Here is a 22,199-nt window from a genome sequence, read left to right on the forward strand (position 1 = left end):
ATCGATGAGAGAGAAACACCTCTATCAGCTGCCTCCTGCACGTCCCCCCAATGGGGATGTGCCCGCAACCAAGGCACACGCCCCTGACTGGAATTGAACCCGGGACCCTTCAGTCCGCAGGCCGACGCTCTATCCACTGAGCCACACCGGTCAGGGCCCCACTGGTAGAATTTTAAATTCCTGCTGGTGGAATCGGGAACCCACACCAGATGAATGGTTGGTTTGATGGGCTGGCATTCTGGGACAGGGTGACAAAGGCGGCCTTGTCTGTTTCCCTGTCCCAGCGCTGCAGGGAAATTGTTTGCAAGTTTCCCAGCTACAAGGCCAGCTGTCTGTGTTCACGTGTTATTTTACGTAGATTAAAGGTCTGTCCCTGGCGGGTGGCCCGACTGTACCCTCCTAACTCTGCCTTCCGCTCTGCAGTGGCTTGCTAACCCCGCCAACGACATGTATGCCGACACCGTGACCACCGTGGTCCTCGAGGTGCAGTCAAACCCCAGAGTCCGGAAAGGTACAGCATCCCACTTTCTTCCTGCTACACTTCACTGCACAGTCAGTCCTTTCCTCTGGAGCGTTTGAGCTAAACAGCAGAAAGGGGAGTGCTAAGTTGCTCAAACTCCTGGTTTTTCCTTCCTGTAACCTTGACAGCACTAAATACACGTAAAACAGTGCACATCACTAGTATTTCCCCTGCACCTCGCTCTACGATGAAATCTCTTAGTGCCAGTCCCTCTGGGAACTCGGTAACGGGAAGTGTCCCGCTGTCCCCGTTAGCCAGCACGCCTAGCGGAAAACGGGCTCTGAGCGTGACTCCCGGAGCTGTGGAGAGAGGACCCTCCTGTCTGCCAGGAGCACCTTCCGCCGGGGAAGCGGCAGTGAACGTACCCCGTGCATGTCTTCCCAGCTGGGCCAGCCCAGACGCAGCTGCTGGCACACGCCGTGGGGCGGTCAAACACGCCGTGGGGCATCGTTGGCAGCGGGCAGCCCTCCCACCCCTGAGGAAGAGGCACGTGGCTCTCCTAAGGCTGCCGCCCTCCCTGCATGCGCAGCAGCCTGGTCCTCCAGGAGCGCTTCTCTCCTAAATACTAAAAATGAGCAGTCGGCAGTTCTCCAAGTTTAGCTGACCTTCCCCTGGAGGAGTCCAGGCCGGTCAGAAACGTCCTGGGTGTTGGCTGGGATGAGTGCACACAGGATACAGACAGACTCTCCTCCGCAGCTGCCGTCCAGAAGGCGTCCAAGAAGCTGGAGATGCACGTGTACAGCAAGAGGCTGGAGGTCATGCTGCAGTGAGTGGCCCCCTCAGGCGGGGGTTGTGGGGGGGGGGGGGCCTCCGGGCCCGAAGCCGCCCTGGGACCGGGCTGAGAGGCCTGCGAGGGCGCCATTCGGGGCGGGAGCCCGCGGCTCTGCGGCTGTGGAAGAGCCAGCGCCCCTCCGTCGGGTGGATGGACCGTGACGCAGCTCTTCCCTTAGAGCCAGACTCCGCTCACGGGTGCTGACCTTTCCGCCCCCTCCACCGGGTCCTCTTCCCAGCCTGTCCCCTCCATCCCCGTCCCCCCTACACACACACACCTCCACACACACCCCTACAGACATACACACCTCTCCACCCCCCCCACACCTACACAGACACACACACACACACACACCCCTACAGACACACACACCTCTCCACCCCCCACACACACACCTACACAGACACACACACACACACACACCCCTACAGACACACACACACACCTCCACACACACCCCTACAGACACACACACCTCTCCACCCCCCCCACACACACCTACACAGACACACACACACACACACACACACCTCCACACACACCCCTACAGACACACACACCTCTCCACCCCCCACACACACACCTCCACACACACCCCTACACACACACACACACACCTCTCCACCCCCCCACACACACACCTACACACACACACACACACCTCTCCCCCCCCCCACACACCTACACAGACACACACACACACACACACACCCCTACAGACACACACACCTCTCCACCCCCACACACACACCTCCACACACACCCCTACAGACACACACACACACCTCTCCACCCCCCACACACACACCTCCACACACACCCCTACAGACACATACACACACCTCTCCACCCCCCACACACACACCTCCACACACACCCCTACACACACACACACACACCTCTCCACCCCCCCACACACACACCTACACACACACACACACACCTCTCCACCCCCCCACACACCTACACAGACACACACACACACACACACACCCCTACAGACACACACACCTCTCCACCCCCACACACACACCTCCACACACACCCCTACAGACACACACACACACCTCTCCACCCCCCACACACACACCTCCACACACACCCCTACAGACACATACACACACCTCTCCACCCCCCACACACACCTACACAGACACACACACACACACACACCCCTACAGACACACACACCTCCACACACACCCCTACAGACACACATACACACCTCTCCACCCCCCACACACACACCTACACAGACACACACACACACACACACACACACACCTACAGACACATACACACCTCTCCACCCCCCCCACACACCTACACACACACACACACCTCTCCACCCCCCCACACACACACCTACACAGACACACACACACACACACCCCTACAGACACATACACACCTCTCCACCCCCCACACACACCTACACAGACACACACCTACACACACACCCCTACAGACACATACACACCTCTCCACCCCACACACACACCTACACAGACACACACACACACACACACACACCCCTACAGACACATACACACCTCTCCACCCCACACACACACCTACACACACACACACACACACACCCCTACAGACACATACACACCTCTCCACCCCCCCCACACACACCTACACAGACACATACACACCTCTCCACCCCACACACACACCTACAGACACACACACACACACACCCCTACAGACACATACACACCTCTCCACCCCCCACACACACACCTACACAGACACACACACACACACACACCCCTCAGTGTTAGAAACAGGAACTCGAGGGCTGAGAGAAAGCCATACATAAGTGCGCCCTGTCCGTCAGCTGTCACGCTGTCGCTGAGTCCGTGAGCTTGTGGGATGGCTGCCCTGGCTGCTCTCACACAAACCACCGCTGATACCTGAAATGACCCCTTTTCTCTCCTTTTGAACGTGTGTGTGCGGTTAAAATGGAGTGTTTCTCCTTAGTGCTCTGGTTACACTCATGCAAAGGAACTTATCACCATGAACCGCTGGGCGGTCACCCCATGGGCCCCCCAACCCCTGTGCCAGCTGAACACCTGTGGGCAGTGCTGATGGCTGGCCAGTCTCCAACCCTCACTGACCCACTGACTCCTCACCCAGCCCACTGCCGGCCGGCCTGCTGTTTGCACATGTGTGTGACCCACTGGAACAGCGTGGCCGCTAATGATGGGCCGGCTCCCAGGGCCCGCAGTGCCTGACCAGGGGGGGCTGAAAGGGGCAGCCAGGGGCTGGGGGCATTGCAGCCAGGAGGCCAGGTCTGGTCCCGGCTCCACTGCGCACCGGCCAGGGCTGCAGGTCCGCCACCTGCACACGCCCTGCAAACCCCCTGTGCACGGGGGCTTCTCGCCAGCATGCTTACAGGTGGAGATCATGTATGTAAGTGCCTGGCACAGTGCCTGCTGCAACAGAGCTTTCTTAATGAGTGGTAGCTGTGTTTTACCTGTTCTAGGACATTAATGAAATACAGAAGGTAACCAATTAACGAGTGTATCTCAGGACGATAGCACTGTGCCCAGCTCTGTAAACTGCGCGTGTCAGCATGTGCCTCACTGCTGTGCTGTGTGCGCAGGGACATATTCGGAGAGGACTGCGTGAGCGTGAAGGACGGCTCCCTGCTCAGTGTCACCGTGGACGGGAGGACTGCGAACCTGAACTTGGAGACCCGGGTATGAGCTGCCCCTACGTCTCCAGACATTCAGGAAACAGGGTGAAGGCAAAACCACCTGCGACTCCAAGCCTAGCAGAGAACCCTGTGACCCCACGCCTGTGTTTTAGCATTTCCTTCCAGTTTCTTCCTATTTTTTTATTTCTATTTTTTACAAGTTTTGTTTATATTACTCTACCAACGTGAGGCAAAAGTAGGCATACAGTTGTCTGTATGTCCCGTATTCATAGCTACAAACCTGCTTTGCCCACCCCATAGGAGAAGTTGTATGTTCCTGCTTTTTCCTTTCTCGTCTGTTTTCCGAGGGGCCGTCTGGCACCGGATCCCTGTGTGGCCTCCCTGGCCGGCACCCGGGCCAGCTCAGGGCTCCTAGTCCGGCACCAGCGGGCTCCGGGGCTTCTGAGGCGGGGCGCCTCTGATCTCACGCCAGCCCACTTTGCATAATTACTTCACAGGCCTGAGCGAAATTCATTGCCTCGCAGGGCTGTTTTGTTTAGTTTAAATCTTTATTGTTGAAATTATTATATATGACCTTTTCCTTCTTATCCCCGGAGCCATGCAGGGCTGTTCCGGAGATTAGAACAGTTACACTACACAGATGACGTGTGTTTAAAATTTCTTTTGCATGGTCTTTGATTATTTAGGAGATTATTTGATTATTTCCTCAATAGAAAAGTAAACTGAGAACTTCCCCATCGTGGTTCCCAGCCGCCCTGTCTGTGCCACTAGCAGTGATTTCACACAGGCTGACCGGCGGCCAGGGGACGCTGGTGCCGCCCAGCGCAGTGTCCGCCGGATCGCTAAGTGGGGCAGGTTACGCTCCAGCCCGTAAGAAGTCTGTACGTAAAGCTAAAGGCTAGAAGGTCACACGCTGAAAGGTTAACAGAATTAAGGGTGTTTCTCTCCTCGGTTTTACACAAAGTGTTTAACAGCACAGTGTTTACAGCTGGAAGGGAGCCAGATGATTATGAGCTCGTGCCCGCCCACAGGGCGCAGGGCTGGGTGCCCCCTCCTGCTCCCCTCCGCCCCGCCCGGGATGAGTGTGCTGGAAGAGCAGTCACTTCCCTGCCGTACAGTAACGTCTGTGTCTCCTCCTGCAGACTGCCGAGTGCGAGGAAGGAAGCGAGGATGACGAGTCGCTCCGGGAAATGGTGGAGCTGGCCGCGCAGAGACTGTACGAGGCCCTCACGCCGGTGCACTGACCGCTGCTGTCACTTACCGGGAAACACGTTCCTGCCTGGGGCGGCCTCTCCACTCTGGACGGCCAGCGGCTCTCATTCCAGTCGCTAGCACACCACAATTACCACCTGATCTGTCCATTGCTCTGAATGCTGAATAAACGTGTAGGATTTATTGATTCCACTTCTGGGCACGGATGCCGCTCCCAATAAACTGTAAAACTCTGCTCACAGCGCCCTGCCAGGCTGCTCGGAGCCCTGCTGTTTGGATCAGGGTTCTCTGCACCACAACGTGCGGCTCCATTCCCGGTCAGGTTGCATGTTCGATCCCCAGTCAGGGTGCATACAGGAGTCAATGGATCGAAATTCTCTCCCTTCCTCTCTAAAATCAATAAACACGTACTCCGGCGAGGATTTTTCATTAAGTCTGTTCATAGCAACTGAACCGGTATGTCTTATATACATTTTAAGAAAATGCACAATAACTTATTTTCATATTGATATTCTGAATTTGACTTAATTTTTCTAGATTATCAAGTTTTAAGCCCCCTTTCTATCTTTTCCCTCCTGATCCTCTTGCCAAGTTCCTTAATTTCTACATTTGTGAAATTACAGCTTTTGGGGTTCAGTGATATTTCCTCTGTTTAATAGCTATGTATTCAATTTCAGAGACAGGAAGGTGATTCTTTTTATGTCTCCTGTGTGAGGGTATTCAGGTGCCCTGAATTGTTTCATATGTAAGCTGATAGTCCCGGTTCCTGAGGCACACAGCATGCAGACTGGCAAATGGCACAGGCCCATCAGGTGCTGCTGCTGAGGGCGGTCACCCTGCAGGGCTAACTCGGCATCTAATCAACGAGCAGGCGATGGTTCCTCTGCAGAGGGACACGCTGTGCGTGAGTCCCTCCTCCCCTCACAGCCCCAGTCCAGCTACAGACATCAGCTGTCCAGCCACTCACTTCCATCAACGCTGGTCAGGCCTCACCTCTTGTGTCTTATAAACTTATTACCACTGACCACCCATTTCCTGTGCTTTGGTGACAGACTTCACTGTGAATCTTGTTCCGTGAAATGAAATACATTTATTTCTGTAATGGAGCCAACTTCTTTGTCTTTGGCCCAAACTATAGGTCTAAGGGTCATATGAAATTTTTTTAAAATTATAGTTAGCCCTAGCTGGTTTTGCTCATTGGATAAAGCAGGGTTCTGGGTTCAATTCCAGTCAGGGAGGCATGCCTAGGTTGCGGGCTGAGTCTCCAGTAGGTGATGTGCAGGAGCCAGCCGATCTATGATTCTCATCATTGATGTTTCTATCCCTCTCCCTCTCTGGGATTAAAAATCTACTTTGAAAAATTAATATGTTCTATTGATTTTAAAGGGAGAGGAATATCGATCAGTTGCCTCCTGTATGCACCCTGACCAGGGATCAAAACCAAAACCTGGCTGTGTCGCCTAACGGGATCGAACTGGTAACCTCTCAGTGCTCTCAACCCAGCCACACTGGCCAGGCTCTTCTAACAGTTCAAGCTACAAAACACACGTGTAACGTCTTCCTGAAGACCTACAGCAAGAAGGCGTGTCCTTTCCCCTGTCCCTCCCTCGGAGTAACCACTTGGAGGTAAGAATTCTAAATAGCTCTTCCCACCGCTCCCTGCTGCAGCCACACACCCACACCCGTGCAGGCCGAGCTCGGACACCACGGCAGCCCGGCCACCTGTGGAGCCACGTTTTAGGCAACAAGGAACAGGTGGTTCCTCTGCAGAACCTTTCGAGGGAGGAGGGCCGGCCTCCCATGTGGGAAACACGCAGCAGCTGGGGCTCAGGAAGGGCGCACAGCAGCAGTCAGCCGCCTGCTGGAGCCCTCGGGCTTCACCGTGATTCCATGAAGTCCGAGCGCCTGGCCTGGCCTACGGGCTCCGCCTGGCACGTGGGGCACAGAACACGGGTGCCCACGTGTGCGCGTGGGAAGTGGGTGGTTCGCATGCGGGTCCTCCAGCAGCCGCGTGTGGAAGCTCCCCCCGTGGCTCCCGGGAATGCCCAGCCTCGAGACTGGGTGGCGCCGTGTCCCCGGCTGCCTCTCCAGCTGCAGCCAGGCTCCTGCGGGACCCCGGGGCCAGGCCGTGAGCGGCAGGCAGCTTTCCCGGCACCACTGCTCCCGGCCCTCCGCTTCCCGGCCCGCGTGGCTCCTCCAGGACATCACGTGTCACCGTGGGGTGGAGGGGACGGCCTCCTGGGCGCACACCCGGGGCTCCTGAGGTTCCTCCCACAAGGCCCCCCTCCCCGGCTCTCCTCGGCCCCTGGGTTCCGGTTTCAGTCCCCTTAGCGACTGGCCACAGGGTCTGTTCAAATTCCTCATCTCCCCACACCCTGTCCCATCGGCCACCCACCTTCCGCAAAACCGTGTTCAGTCTGCGAAGACTCCCCCTGCCTCAGTAATCCCACACCCTCACCCTCCTCCTGGCACCCCCACTTTTCCGTGTATTCGGTGAACCTAATCCTCCCAGAGGCCAAACTCTGAGTCTGCTGCCCGACACCAGCACATGCCAGGCGTGAACTACTGTTTGGTTAATCCTCACCCGAGAGGGAGGAGAGAAACACATGGATGAGCTGCCTCCCCAGCGCCCCCTTCTGGGGGTCACGCCTGAAACCGGGAGCCGCCCTTGGTCAGAATCAAACTCAGGATCCTCAGTCCCTGGGCCTGCGCTAACCACTGAGCGCCACCAGGGCCCGAGTCAACACCATCGGTCCGTGGTGAGCACACGGTTTATTAACAAGAGGCGGCTGTGTGCGGAGTGCGTCCTTCGGTGACAGCTGCCTGTGGCTCCGGAGCTGATGGAAGGAAAATCCAGTTTATTCAAGAGGCGGCGGCCGAGCGGGAGGACGGGTCACAGAGACCATCTCAGCCTCTCGCAGCAGGAGGCGGGGCGGGGCCGGAGCCGCTCCCACAGCCGTGGCCCCGGCGGTCCCATCGGTCCCGGAGGGTCCAGGTGAGCACGTCTCCGGGAGCCAGATGCCTGGAGGGGTCCCTTCCTCTGAGGTTAGCTCCCAGGGCCCTTCGAGCCACGGCTGTGAGGCGCTGCGCGGGTGGACGGGTCACCATTTACAGAAACGATGCTAGGAGCGTGGCGGGCGGCGGGCGGGCGCCCGGGTCGCCCCTGGCCGCCGGGCGTCTCGCTCCTCGCCATTTGCTGGAACATTCCAGCCGGCTTCGGACGGCGGCGCCAACCCCTCTCCTTTCGGAGTCGCCCCGGCTGAGCTGACCGGGAGCCCGGCCAGGCGGCTGGGAGGTGGGCTTCCGGGGCGGCGGCCGCACCTAACGGCTCAGGAACAGCAAACGGCCCCGCCCCCGCCGCGGCCCCGCCCCCGCCGCGCACCGCGGCCCCGCCCGGATATCCGCCCTGCTCCGCCCCTAGCTCCGCCCCCGCCGCGCGCCCCGCCCGGATATCCGCCCTGCTCCGCCCCTAGCTCCGCCCCCGCCGCGGCCCCGCCCGGATATCCGCCCTGCTCCGCCCCTAGCTCCGCCCCCGCCGCGGCCCCGCCCGGATATCCGCCTGCGGGCCCTTCAGCCGCCGGGCATGGCGCTGTGCGAGGGCCTGGGCTGCGGGAGCTCGCTGCTCTGGCCTCGGGTGCTGCTCTTCGGAGACTCCATCACCCAGGTACCGCCGCCCGGCCCGCCTGCAGGCCCCGGCGCGGCCCTCAGAGGGCGCTGTCTCGCCGTTCTCGGCGGCGGCCCTCCCGAGAGCCGCGGGCGTGGCCTCACCGAAGGCCGCGCCGCCCGCCCGCCGCCCGCCTCCGAGGTCACCCGCCCGCCCGGCGCCCCGGGGCGGCAGCTGGGCACCGGCCTCGGGGGCGGTGCGCCCGGCGTCCGGGGTAACGGCCTGCGCCGCCCCGCGCCCAGGTCCCGGCCCGGGGGACGCGCGGGCTCCGGGCTCCGGGCTCCGGGGCGGGGGCCGAGGCCGCCCCGGCCCTGCCTGTCGGGCGTTGGGGGAGTCAGGCGCCGGCCGTTCTTCCCGCCGCACGAGCTGGAGCGGCTCCCGCCGCGGCGGCGCCGTCGGCTGGGGGCCCGCGAGGCCCGCGCCGCCCGTGCCGGCGGGAACGCGGAGCCGCCCCCTGCGGCCTGGGGCGGGCTGAGCCCCGGGAAGATGCCCGAGAATGAAGCAGGCTTTGTCACCGGGATCGTTCCAGCTCCCGTGGGGGAAACACTCGGAAACCCCGTTCCTCCGCGAGGGCGTGTCAGACACTCCCGCACCAGACTGCACTCCCGGGGCGTCGTCTGCGCAGGGAGGGGCTTTCCAGGTGCCATGGGGGTGTCTGGGAGGCGCACCCCGAGTTCTGCAAGGAGTCACCCTTGGTGCTGGCAACGTGGCTTCGTTTCCCAGCTCAACACACGGTTGGATGGTGGACTGGGAGGAGTTTCTTCTGACCCAGGTCCCCGGTGGAGAAGGAAGCCGCTCGTGGCCAGGGAGGGCGAGGGTGGCCCTGCCTGCCCCGGAGAGAGGAGGGGAAGGCCAGCCGGGGGCGGGCGGGGAGGCGGCCAAAATGGCCTCAGGACGTGGACATTACTAACGGGCTGCTTTCTCTCCAGTTTTCTTTCCAACCTGAAGGATGGGGTGCGTCCCTGGCTGACAAGCTGGTCAGGTGAGCAGTGTTGGTGTTTTTAATGTTTATTTTATTGCTTGCTTCTAGAGAGAAACATCCATCTGTGTTCCGTGGTTGGTTCTGGAATGTGCCCTGACCCGGGATCGAACCCGCAGCCCGGGTGCACCTGGGCTGCACTCTCACCAGTTGAGCACCTGAGTGCTGACTGACGGGAAACGAGCCGCGGCTCAGGAAAGAGGGCCGAGCGCCCTGTCAGGCTCGGCTGCCTCCGGGTCTGTGCACGGGGCTCGGAGAGGAGGAAGCCTGGGCCTCAGCGTTCAGGAACTTTCCACCATGGGCTGTTCAGGAACTTTCCACCCTGTAAGCTGTGGGGAATACATGGAGCTGTTCACGGAAAGGCGACCGGTCCTTTTCCGGGCTTTGTGTGGGTCTGACTTCAACGGTTAGTGAGTTCAGTTGCAAGAATGCAGAATAGATTCTTAACACAGTTTCAATAGAGGGTTTTTCCCTCCAAAATCCTCTTTGTATCAGAAAGAGGAATGATTTTGGTATCTGAAGAGTCTGCTGAGGAATTGGTGAACAGGAGGCGGTGTCACGGTTCAGGAGGTTAAATAGCCGGCTGTGCGGCTCCGCGGGAACCAGCTCCGTTCCGGTCAGGGCACAGGCGGGGTTTGGGGGTTTCAGGGCTTGATCCCCAGTAGGGGGCTTGCAGGAGGCGGCCTCTGGATGATGTTTCTCTCCCATCAATGTGTCTATCCCTCTCGCTTTCTTTCTCTAAAAAAATTTAAGTCAATAAAAAAAATATTTAAAAGTTGGTTAAGAAAAAGTACAAATTTTTAAAAAGAGGTTAACATATATTTACAAATATTTTCCCGATTAAAAACAGTAGACACAAGCTCTAGCCAGTACGGCTCAGTGGAAGGAGCGTTGGCCTGCGGACAGAAGGGTCCCGGGTTCGACTCCGGTCAAGGGCGGATGTCTGGGTTGCGGGTTCAGTCTAACGTGCAGAGACAGCCAATCAATGATTCCCTCTCATCACTGATGTCTTACCTCTCCCTCTCTGAAATCGGTAAAAATGTATATATTTCAAAAAATAAAAACCGACACGCGTATCTGGGTTGGGTCTCAGTAACTGATCAGCAGGAATTTTGCCTCTTCCTCCGTTGAAGACGTGTGCTTATCGTTACTTCATAATTTTCTTCCTCAACATGAAACACCAAGAACAAATCTTATTTCTGAATGTGAGCTGTGTCTTCAAGTCTTCGCTTTCTCCTCTCTTTCTGTCCCCTAAACTAGACAATGAAAAGTGCACCCCGCTTTTTCTAGTCCCAAATGCTTCCTTTATTTAAGTGACGTGATCCAAACACATGCAGGCACCCCCCATCTGTCCGTCCGTTTTCCTCTGAAACCCGGTGCGGGCTGGGTAAACGCTGCCTCCTGCTGCAGCTGCCGGCTCCGAGGCTGTTCGGGTGCCTCCGGATCCCGCTGCAGCTGGAACCCTGAGCCACAGGCCACAGCGGAGGGTGAGGCGGGCGGGCGGGCGGGGCAGGCCGGTGCGGGGACCGTGGTAGCAGCGCCTGCTCAGGTGCGGGGCGGCAGGACAGCTCGCCTGCGCCGCTGAGGCGGGCTGCCTGGAACAGCCAGCGCTTGGACTTTCCGGGCGCCGTTAACCTTTTCTGAACAAACAGATGCTGAAAAACTAAGCACTAAAATGGCCTGAGAAGCTCCAGGAATTTTAAATGTTTCACCGTGTAGGTTTTGTAAATAGTTCATTTTAGCACTAAAATCTCACTTGATAGCTTACAGGTGTGAGTGCTAGAAGGCCACTTAATTAGCAGCTTGTTATTTTTCAGAATTAAGAGTAATTACGAGGAAAGACCAGCTTCTTAAGACACTTTCTGCCTATGACAGTGGTCGGCAAACTCATTGGTCCACAGAGCCCAATATCAACAGCACAACCATTGACATTTCTTTGGAGAGCCACATTTTTTAAACTTAAACAACTTCTAGCGCCACTTCTTCAAAATAGACTCGCCCAGGCCGTGGTATTTTGTGAAAGAGCCACATTCAAGGGGCCAAAGAGCCGCATGTGGCTCGCAAGCCGCAGTTTGCCAACCACAGGCCTGTGAGACTTGCCCGGTTAATACCTGTCTGCTGTCACCTGCATTTAAAAGCTCCCTGTGCCAGGCATGAAACCAGCGGTCTGCAGAGAGCGCCCCCTTGTGGCAGTCACCCGTCACTCAGGGTGGGCGGCGTGCTCTGGGTGGGCAGGGTTTGTCAGAGAACAGGGCAGGCAGAGCGGTCCCAGCCCCGCGCTGCCCTCCCAGCAGGTGGGTTATGAGGCTGAAACGCCTGGCCTGACATTCATCTTAAATGTTTTTTAACTTTTCATTTCAGAAAATGTGATGTTCTGAATCGTGGATTCTCAGGCTATAATACTAGATGGGCCAAAATCATCCTCCCGAGACTGATCAGGAAAGGGAATGCTTTGGACAGCCCCGTAGCGGTTACAATTTTCTTTGGTGCCAATGACAGTGCGTTAAAAGGTAAAGGCGTGTTTGTGTTTCCCTGGTTCACTTTCATGTTACAGCAAACGTACTCGTATGTTCTGGTTACTGATCCCTGAGGGCAGTGAGTCTCTTCTGCCTTCAGTGCCCGTGCCCGTCACCGGCTGCTCCAGACGCTGCGCCCAGGCCCGGCTCCTCCCTCCTGGTGGCCGGGGCGGGCAGGGGCCTCGGCAGCGCCTGCACCTGCATCTCACTGAGGGCGAGCAGCGCGGGCAGCACAGACCGGGCGCGGCTGGAGCCTGAGTGCCGGCCGGCGAGAACCCTGTGGCCTGCGGCGGACCGAGGCCGGGGCCCGGGGAGCTGGGTGTCACCAGAGGTTTCCCCCGGCCCGCTTCTCCCACAGCGTGGCATGGCCTGCTGCCCACCGACTCCCTGCGGGGGCCTCGCCCCCCGTGAGGCTGGGAGGAGAGTATATAAATCACAGGTGGCGCTGAGACCGCAGGCTCACCATTTGGGGAAGTGGAGTTCTGTCTTCACTTAACATCTATACCAGAAGAAAAGCAAACTCCCAAGCCAGAGTTTTTAAAAAACGGTGAAGTTTATCAAATTTAGAATAGGAAAAACATTAAGCATAAAAGCAATGGAGGAAATTGCAAAGGAAGAAAATAAGTTTGTGAAATAAAATAGTTTATTAAAAACGCACAGTAAGGAAAACATTTGCAAAAATAGGCAGACAGAAGTTAATGTTCGGGGGCGTGTGCACCAAGATGGCCCTCGTCTGGAAAGGTGGCGAAGCCCAGCATGCCGTGCGGGGAGGGGAGGAGCATCAGGTGTGGATGCCCTGCAGCCCACCCCCGCTGCTGAGGGTTCTTATGGACAGAGTGCTCCTAAGACCAGGCTACGTGAAAAGAGGCAAAATGGTCCTTTCTGAAAGCACAGCCGCGTGGGAAAGGCTGGGAAGAAGCACAGTAAGTGGCAGCTGGGGTTTTCTAGGTGGCAGGGGGCCACTGAGTGGTTTTCTTCTGTAGTCAGTCACGTGGGGTAGCAGCCGGTGCAAGGAGCTCTGCGATGCTCTTGCGTGAGCCCATCTATACGTGTGTATAGAAGAGGCTGTCTGCCCGACCAGTAGCTATGACGCACTGACCACCAGGGACAGATGCCCAATGCAGGAGCTGCCATGAGTGCACTGGCCACTTAAAAATAAAGGGCACCTGGGAGCTGGTGCCAGCAAACTAGCGCTCAGCTTTCCCCAGCGGGACACAGGCCCGCCACCACCAGAGCAACAGCCACCAAATCACAGCCAATGCCACGGAGACCCCGGGTGTGAACGCAGCCCACAGCCCGGCCCGGGAATGGCGGCCGTGGGCGCCGGCGATGACGTCACACAGCAGCACCGGCCTCTTCCCCCCAGCGACGAGCCTCCTGTTTCTTCCGCCCAGAAACCCGACTTGCTTTACAGCAGGTGCAAACACGCACACTGTGACCAGGTGTCTGAATGTTTCCCGTGCCCTCTCATTCGGTCCTGGAGTGGGCAGACAGGAGGCTCGGTGGAATCCTATTGTCTTTTCAGTAGCAAGATTCAAATTGCGAAGTTAAAATACGTTTTCTAATTAATTCCCTTTCAACGCGCATGAACCCGTGCCCAGGCCACGGTCTAAAGAATCCTCTGCAGCTGCAGTAGACTGAGTGCTTCCTTCACCAGGTGCCTCGTGCTGTCCCACCTGCGGTGTGAGTCACAGACACCTCAGGGGGGGACCACTACCCTCTTCTCACGGGGGGAGCCGGTTCAGAAGGTGGTGCCAGGGCACTGCCGGCCAGCGACGGGCCAGGCGGGGCGGGCAGTCCCACCCACACCGGCTCTTCCTCACAGATTCCGCCCCAGCTACATGGCTGCAGGGAGCCAGCGCCCTGGAGGTGCCTTGGGAAGAACTGTGTGCTTGAACCCCCCCCCCTCTGGCCTTGGTGCCCACGACTGCCCGTGATCTCCTGAGTGTGGTGCCCGGGCCCTGACCTGTCACTTCCCTCTGGTCCGCACAGAGGAGAACCCCAAGCAGCACATCCCGCTGGACGAGTACGTGGCGAACCTGAGGAGCATGGTGCAGTACCTGCGGTCTGTGGACGTCCCCGAGGGCCGCATCGTGCTCATCACGCCGCCCCCGCTCTGCGAGGCCGCCTGGGAGAAGGAGTGCCTGGTGCAAGGTAGGCCTGGGCGGGCCTGGGTCCTGCGGGGCGCTCCCGCCTCAGGTTCCAGGCAGCACAGCGCGGGGCCACACCGAGAACTTCGGCCTGGGAGTCGGAGCCGGGCTGTGCCAAGTTGGGCCGCCGGCCTGGCCTTTGCTGCCTTGTCAGTGCCCACCCCCCTGGCGCCCGCAGCCTGAGCTCTGTGCTGAGGGCTGTGGCGTCTCGGAACAGACGGTCCTGCGTGGCGAGACGCTGAGGCCGAGTCTGTGTGCCTTGGCCACGGGCCCCCTGGGGTGTTTTCCTGACGCCCGGCAGTGGGCGGTGCCTTGCCCGTTGTCTGTGGTCCTTGCTCCTCTGCCACCTGTGACACCTGCCTTCCCAACGTGGGACCCGTTTCCCCACAACAAAGGCTCCCTGCAGCCTCCCTGCCCAGGCTGCCTGCCTGCTCACGTGCAAGGGCGCGTCCCTTCGCGTGGTCAGGCACCACACGCTGTCCCTCCTGCCACCTGGCCAGGACCCGGCCCGGTGCTCAGCAAGGCCAGAGCCTGGGCTAGTGCGGGAGGCAAGGCGATAGGGTGTGGGAGGTGTGACTGCTGCCTGCTGACGGCGCTGAAGCAGGGGCTGGGGCTGGAGGGAGCACTCACTCCCCGAAGGAGCACGGGGGAGCTGGGTGGAAGGTCGGCTCCTCATGTGTTGCCGCCTCGGGGACTGCTGGTCAGGGAGGAAGCCCTTCGCTAAGGAAAGGCTCTGGCTGAGGAGCCTCTGGAGGTGGTCACAGCCCCTCCTGCCCATGAGGCAGCTGCTGTGAGGCCAGCAGACACCCCTGAGGGGAACAGGAGCCATCGGCATGGAGAGCAGAGGGTGTTCTGAGGTCCGTTTCACTCGTGTGCTGAGGCCTGGTGGTAACCCTGTGTCTTTCTTCGGTGTCAACCGGAGGAGCAGCATCGGGCAGTCCTTAGCCAGCAGGTCGGCACCCTGGGAACCTGGCAGCAATGCGGGTTCTTGGGCCGCCCAGCCCCCTGCTGAGTCAGAGCTGGGGGAGGCGGGCGTGCCCAGGTGTGAGAGCCGCCACTGCAGTCTGGGCACACGGAGGTGCTGCTGGCAGACAGCCAGGCCGCCTGGTGGTCGTCTCTGTGGCTCCTTGGAGCGCCAGGGCAGGCTGACTAGCTGCCAACAGGCCATCCGGCCCTTCGCAGAGCAAGTCCACTGGCCCCTGCATGAGCCTCAGTGACCTCTGGGGTCCCTCCCAACGCTCACCTTTCCGCTGGGAAGTCAAGTGATCTCCCCGATACTGCAGGAGCTTCTTGGTACGTGTACGAACTCGGGTCTCAGCACAGCACTCTCTCCAGCGTGCCCCCGACCAGCCTGCAGCCCGCCCACCCTGGGCCTTTGATGCCTCGGGGCCTCTGCTCCACATCAGGAGGCCCTGGGGGCCACGGGGGCCCCGTCCTCGGCTGGGGTGGCCTGCAAGGCTGGGCCACGTCTGGTCCCTAAGTCTGTGCCTGTTCACTGACCCGAGAAGCCATCCCGGTCAGAACCTGCCCAGGGCCAGTGAGGGAGTTAAGCAGCCGTCTGTCACCTTCTCTCCACAGGCTGCAAGTTAAATCGTCTCAACGTGGTGGTGGGTGAATACGCCAGCGCCTGCTTACAGGTGGCCCAAGACTGCGGGACGGACGTGCTCGACCTGTGGACCCTGATGCAGAAGGATGGTCAGGTATGGTGGCTCACTGTCCTTTGGGCGAGTAAGGTCACAGGAGTGACTCAGCTGTGAGTGGCTCTGAGTAGGCGTCTGATGCAGCCAGAGCCCAGCCAAAGCTCTGAGCTGCTCTGAGTCCTTGATCTTCTAAACTCTTCCCGACGATGCCAGAGTAGGTTCCTTCTCGAACCCTGCTCGCTACACTCACTGTGGGTCCGAGCCCCTCTGCCTGGGGCTGGACCTCTAGACGGAGAAGCAGAAGTTGAGAACATGTAAGAATGAGTTTTAGCCAGTGGCCATAGCCATTAGACCGAACAGCTCTTCCCAGCCCAGTGAGAGGCAGCCGGAGCCCGGCCGGTAAACACATCCTTCCCACGTAGCAGCAGTCATCTGTGCACCCACAGCTGTTGTCTGAGCAGCCGCACGCGGCCCAGACGGACAGCTTTACATGGCAACCGCGTCTGAGCTCTCCTTAGGAACAGCCTCAGCCCTCCTGTCCCCCTGCCCAGCAGCTGGCTGGTCCCCGAACGGCCCAGCCTCTCAGCTCCCTGCAGCAGCCTCACCTCCTCGTCCCACCAGCACGCTCCTGGTCAGTAACACAGTTGCCCTTCCCAGACCAAGAAGGCCCCGTGCCAGCACTAACACCGTTCCAGCCACCGAAGGGCTCGGTGCACCGTGTGTCTGGCACCTGCTTGTGGTACCTTAGCCTTTGCTCAGGGTGGCCTTGGCCGGTCCGGTGTGCTAACAAGGCCGTCCACACTCTGAGCAGACAGTTGAGGCTCTGGGACAGCATGTAGGCCCAGCACTGCCCGCTCCTCAGCTGCAGCTGGAGCCCAGTGACGGGCAGGGTTAGCACAGAGTGAACCAACGAGCAGTCAGCGGCTCACATGTGAGAACAGCTAGGCCACGTCCTTTTCTGACACGGCACGGGGGAAGCTGGAAGCTGTTACCAGGCAAACAATGTATTTAAGTAGAATGTGCTACCAGCTAGAATTTATATTGGAGAGATGTAGTGCTAACTGTTCTAAGTCCAGAAAGCCCATTTATCAATGTGAAAGGTAACAGTCTGGTCCCTGCAGAACGGGACGGCCCCTGGGACGAGCTTCCACACAGTGAGGCGGGCACTCCCCGTGTTCACACGGTGCACGCCTGTGCTCCCAGAGCCGCCCCAGCAGCAGCCAGGTCCCGGCTGGGAGGCAGCACTGCGGGGGAGGGCGCTCTCCCAGGCCCTTGCGGTGAAACGCTGAGGCCTAGAGCCGAGGCCGCCCGACCAGGACAGCAGAGAGAGAACACGGAGGCTCCGGCAGGCTCAGCCCAGAGACGGCTCTAGTGGCCACTGCTGCCGGGACCAGGCGTGGGACTGGCCCTGGTCTCCCAGCATCACTGGGCTCGCTCTTTCCTCCCGGCGACTCCTGTCAATGTGACACCAAGAGGCGGGAAGGCCCTGCCTTCTCACCTGTTCGTTTTGTCGGCCACACGGACGCACCAGCCCCCGTGGTCAGCTTCTGAGCTGACTGCCTGGAGGAGCCCCGTCCACACAGCTGCTTGGGAAGCTCCATCTGGCACTGCCTGGCGGCTCTTGCCAAGGGCAGTGGTCCCTCGAGGAGCCTGGGCACGGAGCCTGGGTGCACGGCGGCCCCGGGAGGACCGGGCGCACCTGTGACCGCCCCTCTCCCCTCACAGGACTTCGCTCCCTACTTGTCCGACGGCCTGCACCTGTCCCCCCAGGGAAACGCGTTCCTCTTCTCCCACCTCTGGCCTCTGATCGAGAAGAAGGTGTCCTCCCTGCCGCTGCTGCTCCCTTACTGGCGCGACGTGGCCGAAGCCAGACCGGAGCTCAGTCTCCTCGGAGACGGGGACCATTAGCCCGGAGCACGAGGCTGTCCGGGACCTGAGCAGCATGTCTGCTCGAGCTCAACCTTTGCCCGTGACCCTGGACCAAGAGACATTTGTACCAGGATGAATAAAGCGTTGCACCTCCCAGGGATGCCTGGCACCAAGTATGTTTTGCTGTTTACTGTCTAGATGCAGGTGCCGCCCACGCCACCGCTACAGCACACACCCTGAGCAGCTGGGGAGGCTGTAAGTGGGGGGAAAAGGTAAAAGATAGTTTTATTTTTAAAAAAGTCGATTTTATTAAAAAAATGGTTTTGTTACATTCAGCTGGGAACTGCTTCACTCACACATACACCCATTCACCTTCCATCAGACTCCAAAAGTGTAACTAAAATATAAGGATATGGTGACTAGTTAAAAGCCAGCAAAACCACAGGTACAAGTTCAAGTATTAGAGTAACAGCCATGTGTGTAACAAACCTCCGTAGGAGAAAAGACACCACTTGTCACAGGTTTGGTTATAAGTTCCTCATTAAACATGTTGGCTGATGAGCACGTTTCAGGGGAGAAGCTTTTCACTAGAATTTTAAGGAAGTCAGAATTCCGATGACTTCCCCTTCACACACGAGTGCGCTCCGTCCAGAGTCCGGAAGCCAGTGCAGTCAGCACCACGCGTCTGAGCAACACTGACCGGGCTGTGACCTGAGGCCGCGCCCACGCGGGAGAAGGGTTCCTCAAGCGAGGGGCAGCCGGCCCCAGCCGGCCCCAAGTGAGTGTGCCCGGGACACCTGCCTGCTCAGCCGGGACCACAGGAGTAAGGCGATGAGCCTGTTGGGCCTGGACAACTCAGCAGACGGCCTGGACAGCAGTACCCGACCCCCCAGTGTGACATGGCGGAGCCACCCAGCCTCCAAGGCCCCAAAATACAGCTCTGCAGAGTGAACGGCAGTGGACCAGCTCCGAATCTCACCCTGAGGCCACCCCCAAAAGGCACTGCCACCCAGGAAGACAGTTCCCTGAAGTCAGCGGTGCCAAGAGCCCGGCCCGGCTTCCCAGTTCCAGGCTGGGCTCGGGGGATGGCACAGCTCCAGGCCGGGGCTTGGGGGGGACGGCGCAGCAGCGCCCTCACAGCAGGCCCGGGCACCCAAGGGTGCCGACAGCTCAAGCTATGAGGCATCTGAGAGGAGCCTCCCAGACTGCACCCCGACTCCACCAGCATCGACACTGGCCTCAGCAGGGCCCCAAGCGCCCCCAGATCAAACACAGCCTCTCCTATGGAGGCAACGGTGACCCTTCCCTCGAGGCACAGCCACTCCCCACACCGAGCCCTGGCCCGGCCTCCGGCTCCTCAGCCAGAGGGGCTGCCACCGGAAGGCTGTGCTGCCGATGGACCAGGGGGGCTGAGGGAGCCCGGGAAGGCAGTGCTGTGGGCCACCGGCGGACAGCGCGAGGCCCGGGAACACACGCTGCCCAGCACGGCGGCCTCACACAGGCAGGACTCTGTAAGGCCGCCAGCTGCTCCTTGTAACTCTCCCTGTAAACGACACTGCTGAACCGGAGGAAGCACGGACCTTAGAATTCTGAAGAAACCAACCCAATCACTCCTGACTGGAATGGGTCTTCTCCCTGCTGGAAGCGTGGGCTCGGACCGAGAGCCAGAACCCACGCCATGGAGATGACACACAGCTCAGCTTTGTCTTCCGTATGTTTACTGAGGGCAGGAGGACAAATTACTGTTCCAGTTATTCTTACGCGTTACCGCTGAACGCCTCGCCCTCCTTTCACTGGTGAAAAGGCCGCGCTCGCCCTGATCAGTGCCGTCACGGATGTGACATGCTACTTTACCAAAACGTAAATACTTCTGGCCTCATCCAGCTGTATTTTCTGCTTCTGCACCACAGGTTGAAGGATATAAACATAAACAGTAAAATCTGAAAGCCTCAAATAAGCTAGATTCACCTTACCTGTTCACACAGGAAAGGCCCAACCGCACAAGTATGTGTGCCAAGAGTCCAGACACGTGACCAGCACCTGCTCCAGTCACTGCCCTGGGAGTGGCTGAGGTCGGAGCGGTAAGAACACTGCGCACACAGGCGGAGCCGGGGCACCCACCCTGAGCTAGCACTCGGTCTCTTTGCTGTCGACGCGGCTCTGCCGCTGCAGCCTGAAGGACGAGGCCTTCTCGCTCCTCGTGACCGGGTGGCCGGTGAGGTCCTCGAACGACTTGGCGGCCGTGCTGCTGCTGGGGAAGGGGTCCTTCTCAAAGCCGTCCTCGTCCACGTGCGAGTCCGTGCTGGGGTCCTCCTGGATGGTGTCCATCCGCTGGTGGTCCAGCTTCGGGGCTGCCGGCACCAGCGGCACCACGGGGGCGGGCTGCAGGGGCTGCAGGCGGCCGGGGGTCTGCGGCCCCGGAAAGGGCTTGATGATGCGGACCGAGGCCGAGTCCATGCTGCTGAGCATCTCAACATTCTGGAAAGACGGGGAGGGAAAGGTGAGCGGCACGTCCTCCAGCTCCAGCCCCCACCCAGCCTCACACGGCAGGTGTCACGACCCCGCACGCTCAGCTCAGAAATGACTCGGACAGGTGGCTGCAAATGGCCAGCCCACTGACCATATGAGCACCCGGAGGGAAGCTTACAACAGTCTCAAGTTCAGGCCTCAAGACAAAGCCATCTCCAAACAGTAACCGAATCAGTCTGAGCAGCGGGGGCATTCGGGCGCGGGGCAGGGTGGGCCGAGCAGCACCGCCCCCTTTACGTGTTCATCCATCGCCCTGGCCGAGGGCCCAGGCCTCACGGACCCCTTGGTCTTTCCTGCGGCAGCAGGACCCCCAGCAGCCACAGGGGCGCGGTCTCCCTGGGCCACCGGGAGCCTCCTCCCGAGCGGCATACTCACACTGGGGTGGAACAGGGACAGGGACTCGTACTGCTTGTCCAGCTTCTTGTCCTGGAAAGGAGGCAGGAAAAGGTCATTGTTGGAAAGTCAGAACCCACTCCCACATTCCTCAGTGGCCCTCCTAACGCCGAGGGGAGTGCTCGGCACTGAGCTGCATTTCGGTCAAAGGCACGTAGCTGAGTTGCAGGTTCGATCCCCGGCCCTGGTCAGGGCCCGTGCGGGAGGCAACCAATCGATGTGTCTCTCTCACATCAATGCTTCTCTCTGTCTCTCCTCCTCCCTTCCACTCTCTTTTAAAGAAAAGAAAAATCAATGGGAAAATATCCTCTGGTGAGGATAACAATAATAAACAGTCTCCTGTGCTCAGAAATAAAAAATTCCTCAGAAACTACACAGGAATGAAACGTCCACACACAGAAAGTGAGGTTCCTGTAGGGCCTGTTAGCTAAGCTCTTCACAGGTATGCTGTGCTCGGGCTAACCCCACTGTGTTATCGGAAACACTGGTCAGACTTTGTTAAGGACAGATTTTATCTTTTCCAAAGATCATACGGCTGGAGTTGTTCAAACGTTAAGGAAATATTTCATTACTTATGAATGGTGACTTACCACACAATGGACAAGGATGCTGAGAGGAATCCAGACGAGCAGGGAGAAGACCAGGACTGAGCCCACGATGTTGTCTGCGAGGAACTTCCCTGTGAACAGTGCAGGGAGGGACTGTCTGATCCAGTCTCCCAGGATTTGCTCCGAAAGCATCATCGCCGTGATGAATGCCACGGGCTGCCGCCAACATGCTCCTGGCTCTGCAGAGCAGCGAGTATCTGTGCACCCGAGAGACCCCACCCCCAAACACAGGTCCCTTCCAGCAACAGCCCCAGACAGAGCAGCCAGTGCCAGGCAGGCCAGAGCCACTGGGAAGGGAGCCGCTGTGCAGAGGCTGCTGGAGCAATGCTTGTGAAGACAGTGTTGTTGCTCTCTGGGTATTTTTGTGACTAACCTCTAAGTATAGGCCCCAGAGGACATAATACATTCCCTGCTTCTGCAAAATCAGGCCCATTTTTAAAATAAATCCTTCATCAGATAACTTCAGATTTACAGTCTGAAGGACTGACCGTGCTTGTGCGTTGGCTGTATTTAGCAGAGAAGGAAGCCAGTGCTTTGACTGAGTGCTGAGTCCCGCACTGAAATCTGTGCAGCCATCTGCACGGGCAGACTGAGTCCACCTGAGGTCCCAGACGGCGCTAACGGTGACCACTGCACCTGCTGCTGCAGGATCGGTCTACACTTTCCAAATGACTGCAGA

The 22,199-nt window shown here is 58.9% G+C and overlaps 3 protein-coding genes across 10 annotated transcripts in view; 2 read left to right on the forward strand and 1 right to left on the reverse strand.

The window, feature by feature from the left end:
• Nucleotides 1–8,968, forward strand: part of CPSF3 (cleavage and polyadenylation specific factor 3) — a 23,293-nt gene extending 14,325 nt beyond the window's left edge. Inside the window, exons 14-18 of one of the 2 annotated variants that reach the window (XM_036432543.2) lie at nt 424–511; nt 1,217–1,286; nt 3,907–4,003; nt 5,103–5,204; nt 8,954–8,968. In XM_036432543.2, coding sequence (XP_036288436.1) covers nt 424–511; nt 1,217–1,286; nt 3,907–4,003; nt 5,103–5,204 — 357 coding nt within the window. In that variant the 3' untranslated portion in view covers nt 8,954–8,968. Of the gene's footprint in view, nt 1–423; nt 512–1,216; nt 1,287–3,906; nt 4,004–5,102; nt 5,365–8,953 lie in introns of those variants that run through there. The other variant, XM_045579735.1, reaches the window with a different exon arrangement.
• On the forward strand, nt 8,691–19,921 carry IAH1 (isoamyl acetate hydrolyzing esterase 1 (putative)). 5 transcript variants are annotated; one of them, XM_036432552.2, is made up of 6 exons: nt 8,691–8,836; nt 9,766–9,818; nt 12,177–12,325; nt 14,324–14,485; nt 16,060–16,181; nt 17,847–19,921. In XM_036432552.2, the coding sequence occupies exons 1-6, from the start codon at nt 8,756–8,758 to the stop codon at nt 18,027–18,029; spliced, it is 750 nt and encodes a 249-aa protein (XP_036288445.1). In that variant the 5' UTR covers nt 8,691–8,755; the 3' UTR covers nt 18,030–19,921. The 5 variants fall into 5 exon arrangements, with proteins under 5 accessions (XP_036288445.1, XP_045435695.1, XP_045435694.1 ...); XM_045579736.1 differs by lacking the exon at nt 8,691–8,836 and adding an exon at nt 9,050–9,476; XM_045579737.1 differs by lacking the exon at nt 8,691–8,836 and adding an exon at nt 9,561–9,608.
• The window catches only part of ADAM17 (ADAM metallopeptidase domain 17), a 34,725-nt gene continuing 30,811 nt past the window's right edge, over nt 18,286–22,199 (reverse strand). For 2 of the 3 annotated variants that reach the window (XM_036432537.2, XM_045579734.1), the window contains 3 exons: nt 21,503–21,591; nt 20,895–20,945; nt 18,286–20,468 (listed from right to left, as the gene is read on the reverse strand). In XM_036432537.2, coding sequence (XP_036288430.1) covers nt 20,118–20,468; nt 20,895–20,945; nt 21,503–21,591 — 491 coding nt within the window. In that variant the 3' untranslated portion in view covers nt 18,286–20,117. The remainder of the gene's footprint in view (nt 20,469–20,894; nt 20,946–21,502; nt 21,592–22,199) is intronic. The other variant, XM_036432540.2, reaches the window with a different exon arrangement.

The sequence above is a fragment of the Pipistrellus kuhlii genome, unplaced genomic scaffold, assembly GCF_014108245.1.
Source record: "Pipistrellus kuhlii isolate mPipKuh1 unplaced genomic scaffold, mPipKuh1.p scaffold_m20_p_112, whole genome shotgun sequence".
Classification (NCBI taxonomy): Eukaryota; Metazoa; Chordata; class Mammalia; order Chiroptera; family Vespertilionidae; genus Pipistrellus; species Pipistrellus kuhlii.